The sequence below is a fragment of the Vollenhovia emeryi genome, unplaced genomic scaffold (assembly GCF_000949405.1).
Source record: "Vollenhovia emeryi isolate VEMERY1.0 unplaced genomic scaffold, V.emery_V1.0 DF940426.1, whole genome shotgun sequence".
In the NCBI taxonomy this organism is placed as follows: domain Eukaryota; kingdom Metazoa; phylum Arthropoda; class Insecta; order Hymenoptera; family Formicidae; genus Vollenhovia; species Vollenhovia emeryi.
The window spans coordinates 1-4,776 of NW_011965940.1; the positions used below are offsets into that span (position 1 = coordinate 1).

The window sequence follows — 4,776 nt, forward strand, 5'->3', positions numbered from 1 at the left end:
CTTTGGACTGGGGCATCGCAGCGCTACAAGCCGCTGTTAACGCTGCCCCGATCCACTCGGCCTCTTGCAGGGGGTCCGTCTCCCGGGTCTCGGGAAAACCTCCCCGGACCCAACAGGCGGCCTCAATCGAGGCCATCAGGTCGTCCTCGCGGAGTTTCCGGAGGGCCCATCGCGGTCGCGTCTCCTCTTGGCGACGCACGGGGGAGAGGACACCGAGCTCCACCGTTATATAACGGTGATCAGACAGAGTCTCAATGTCCCGCTCCACCCTCCACCCGGTTATCAGGCGCGCGGCCGAGGGGGTAGCCCATGTGAGATCCACAATGGACTCCCGCTGCGTCCGCACACAGGTGGAGGTCCGGCCCTCGTTCACTAGGACCAACCCGTGCGCTCTTCGGCGAAAACCTGGGGGACAGGATTAAGGAGGTCAAAATGATTACCAAGCTAGGGCAGGAAATCAAAGCGCAACCATTCAAACCTCAAATCAGTTCGTCAAAACCGCCAAACTGGAAGGGCCCGGTTGTTCCTCACAAGTCGGCTACGCAATCGGGCCCCAAACAGAAATACCAAACGAGGAAGCCGACATCAGAATCTTCGAGGAGGCCGGACTACACGAGATCGAGCAGTTACCGGGCCCATCCATACAGAAGCCGGACACGTTAAGATCCGACGAAAGTCAGGTACAGGAAATCGCGGGAAGATTATCTAACTTCCAAAATACCTGGAAATTTATCACGTCTGACCCCCTTATATTGGAATGGGTCAACGGCTATAAGATTCCTTTTGAATCCCTTCCCCATCAGGACCAGAAACCTCCCACGAGGCAATGGTCCCAGTCAGAGTTCATAGAAATACAAAAAGAGATAAACCGACTACGATCAATCTCTGCGATAACGACTTGTATAGCAACAAACGGTCAATTTATATCAAGTTATTTTCTCATACCAAAATCTGACGGGAATTATAGATTTATCCTAAATCTTAAAAAATTAAATAAGTTTGTTAATACAGAACACTTTAAGCTAGAAGACTTAAGAGCCGCCTGTAGGATACTAACATGGGACATGTTCATGGGTACAATTAATTTAAGAGAAGCTTACTTCTTGATCCCTATACACACGGAGTTTAGGAAATTTCTTCGCTTTGAATTCAATAACCAGCTATACGAATTCACATGCTTGCCGTTTGGTCTTAGTTCGTGCCCTCTAGTCTTCACAAAACTAATGAAACCAGTTATGAATTGGTTAAGATCACGGGGTCTCTTATCCGTCATCTACCTAGATGACATACTATGCCTTGGAGAGTCTTATCGTAAATGCCAAGTCAATATTCGGATTACCTGTAGATTGTTAGAAGCACTTGGATTTATGATAAATAAAGCAAAATCGAACCTAAATCCAGGACAAAAATGCAAATATTTAGGCTTTTATCTGAATTCAAAGGATATGTCCGTAGAATTGCCAGCCGAGAAAAAAGCTAGACTACTCACACAGATCCATAATCTAGAGAGGGAAAAATCATGCTCGGTTCGGAAATTTGCCCGACTTATTGGTTCGCTGGTGGCAAGTTGTCCGGGCGTGGAATACGGTATGATCCACTCGAAAGCATTAGAAAGAGCAAAATTAGAAGCATTGGATGGGGACCATACGGACTTCGAGAAGAGAATGCGGATTCCAGCCTTTATAAAGGAAGATCTAACTTGGGGGAAGAAAAATTTGGTAAATTCTAACAAGCGGATAAGATTAATGGAGTTTAGGAAAGAGATTTTTTCGGATGCTAGCATGACAGGATGGGGTGCCTTCTGCGAAGGGAATAAAGCTCATGGTCTGTGGAGCTACGAAGAATCGAAGCTACATATAAATCAATTAGAACTGAAAGCTGCGCTTCTGGCACTCAAGTGCTTCGCCAGGAATCTGTCAGAATGCGACGTCCTACTCAGGATTGACAATACTACGGCCATGGCATACGTAAATAGAATGGGAGGTGTAAAAGCTGACCATCTACATGCAGATGCCAAAAAATTCTGGAATTGGTGCGAAAGACGGAAATTATGGGTGTTGGCGGAATATATTCCATCCAGAGAAAATGTAGAGGCTGATACCCTATCCAGAATAGAAAACTTGGACATCGAGTGGGAGCTGTCGGATTACGCATTCCAGGGAATCATTAAATCTTTTGGAGAACCCGAAATAGACTTATTTGCATCAAGAATAAACTCAAAGTGTAAGACATATTGCGCTTGGAAAAGAGACCCCGACGCAAAAGCCATAAATGCATTTACCCTTAAGTGGTCGGACTTAGATTTTTACGCGTTCCCTCCCTTTAGCATGATCGCAAGAGTACTCCAAAAAATTAAGAACGATAAAGCCTCGGGAATAGTAGTTGTCCCCTTGTGGACGGGTCAGACGTGGTTTCCGGTATTTAAGAGCCTAATAAAAGGACCATACTTAGAATTTGAGCCAGATATAAACCTTTTAATCTCACCTTGTAGGACACGTCACCATCCGCTAGCAGCAAAACTTACCCTGGTTGCCGCCAGGCTATCAGGGAAGCGCTAAAACACAGAGGAGCATCTGAAGATTCAATAGGCATAATGCTAAGAGCATGGGAGGATTCGACATTGAAACAATACAACAGCACGTTAGCGCTATGGTGGACGTTCAACAACGAGGGAAAGATGGACCCACTAGAGGTGTCGGCGGCCAAGGTACTGGAATTTCTAACAAAAAGATACAAGGAAGGTGCTAATTATGGAACCTTGAACGCAGCAAGATCGGCATTGGCGACCATTTCTGCTGAGGATATCGGAGCCAATGGACTAATCAGAAAATTCATCAGGGGAAGCTCAAAATCAAGGCCAAGTAACCCGAGATACGACGCGACATGGGACGTCGACCCAGTACTAAGAAAATTGGAGGAGTGGTTCCCATTAGAGGCCTTACCGTTGAAACAACTCTCGTATAAATTAGTTCTGATGATGGCGCTAGGAACGGCGCATAGATTACAAACCTTAGCCTCAATCCGGATCTCGAACATCCTCAAATCCAACGGGGGAATAGAAATCAAGATCCCCGAAAGAATAAAGACATCGAAACCAAGTAGAAAACAACCCCTCTTAAGACTTCCATTCTTCAAGGAAAGACCAGGACTTTGTATTGCTAGGACGTTACTACACTACCTCGAGGCCACCAAGAAGATAAGGAATAATGAAGACAAGGTATTTATCTCCGTGAAAAAACCCCACAATAAAGTAGGGGTGGATACTTTGGGTAGATGGATTAGATCGAGCCTCACGATACTGGGAGTAGATAAAAGTTTTACGGCACGTAGTACCAGACATGCATCGACATCCAAAGCATATAAAAAAGGAGTAAGAATCGAGGAAATAAAACAAGTAGCAGGTTGGTCGCGGAGCTCAAAAGTGTTCACAGAATTCTATAATAGACCCGTGACGATCCAAGAAAATTCCTTTGCAACAACGGTTATGTTACCATCAGAATGATAACGAATACCTCCGTTTCTACGGGTTTTATATACAATTAAATCCTAAATACAATAAATTGGCTTACCCAAAAAATTATTCAGACTCTGAACGTCTACCTTTGTAATCTCGAAGGGCGAGACACGAAGTATAATTGATACGATCAACCGAGCCGCCGCCGGCGGCGGGGGTTGATCTGAATTATACGAGTGTCTCGCCCGAGAGATTCTCAACCCCTTACTCTACCCCCTAAAAAAATAACAATGATAATAATAATAATTTTTTGGGAACATCAAGCTTTAAACGAAATGACAAACAAGAGGAACGGGGCCGCCGCGACACGGATTCGGCGGTAAATTTGAAAAACTTTGACTCTAAACTTGTGATCTGAAGGCATGAAGTAGCGGAACTACCTTTGTAATCTCTCGGGCGAGACACTCGTAAAATTCAGACAACCCCCGCCGCCGGCGGCGGCTCGGTTGATCGTATCAATCCTCCTTTAATTATCACTTATTTAGTTCATTGTTATTTATATTTCACACCTCATTTATATTACATGTATCATTAATATTATTTATTATTTCATAATTGTATTTATATCTACCATCACGAGACACGGTAGTGTCTCGCGCCAAGTGTAAGCGAAGCTAGTACCACGCGCGCGAGACCGACCGTGTAAGTTTACGCGAGTACACGACTTGACGGGCCCTCAGATTTTTTTTTCTCAACAATGGCTGATCCCACAAACTTGAGACTGCGCTTAATCGACAGCTTGGGTACGATTTGCATAATAAAACTATTTTTACTTTTTTCCTACGTGCCCCATGAGTAGAGATATTGCAATGCAAAGTCCAAGGGTCTGAATTTTCACGTAATTTTTTTTAAGAAACGTCGTCATCGTCGTCGTGGTCGTCGTCGTGGTCAACCAGGCCAAAATCCATCTCACTTTTCTGCCGCAACGTGGCATTGGCGCTGCTGTCGCGTATCTCACGTAGCGTCTCGCGCCAAGTTTGAATAAGTGTAGGTGTATTAATATCCGCGTTTCCGCAGCCCCGCGCGTCTTTTCCGCATTTCCGCGTCTCCGCACGTCTTTTCCGCGTTTCCGCGTCCCCGCGCGTCTTTTCCGCGTTTCCGCGTCTTTGCGCGTATTTTCCGCGTCTTTTCCGCATTTCCGCATCTCCACACGTCTTTTCCGCGTTTCCGCGTCTTTTCCGCATTTCCGCATCCCCGCGCATCTTTTCCGCATCTCCGCACTTCTCCATGTTTCTGCGTCCCCGGGCGTCTCTCTCTCTCTC

General features: G+C 45.6%; 1 protein-coding gene across 1 annotated transcript; it reads left to right on the plus strand.

Annotated features, from left to right (window-relative positions):
- Positions 1-488: 488 nt before the first annotated feature.
- On the plus strand, positions 489-3,502 carry LOC105556025 (the record flags this gene model as incomplete). The annotated part of the gene is made up of 2 exons (XM_012003079.1): positions 489-2,417; positions 2,492-3,502. Coding segments are annotated over 2 exons (2,940 nt in total), but the record flags the coding sequence as incomplete, so codon positions are not given.
- Positions 3,503-4,776: the final 1,274 nt, after the last annotated feature.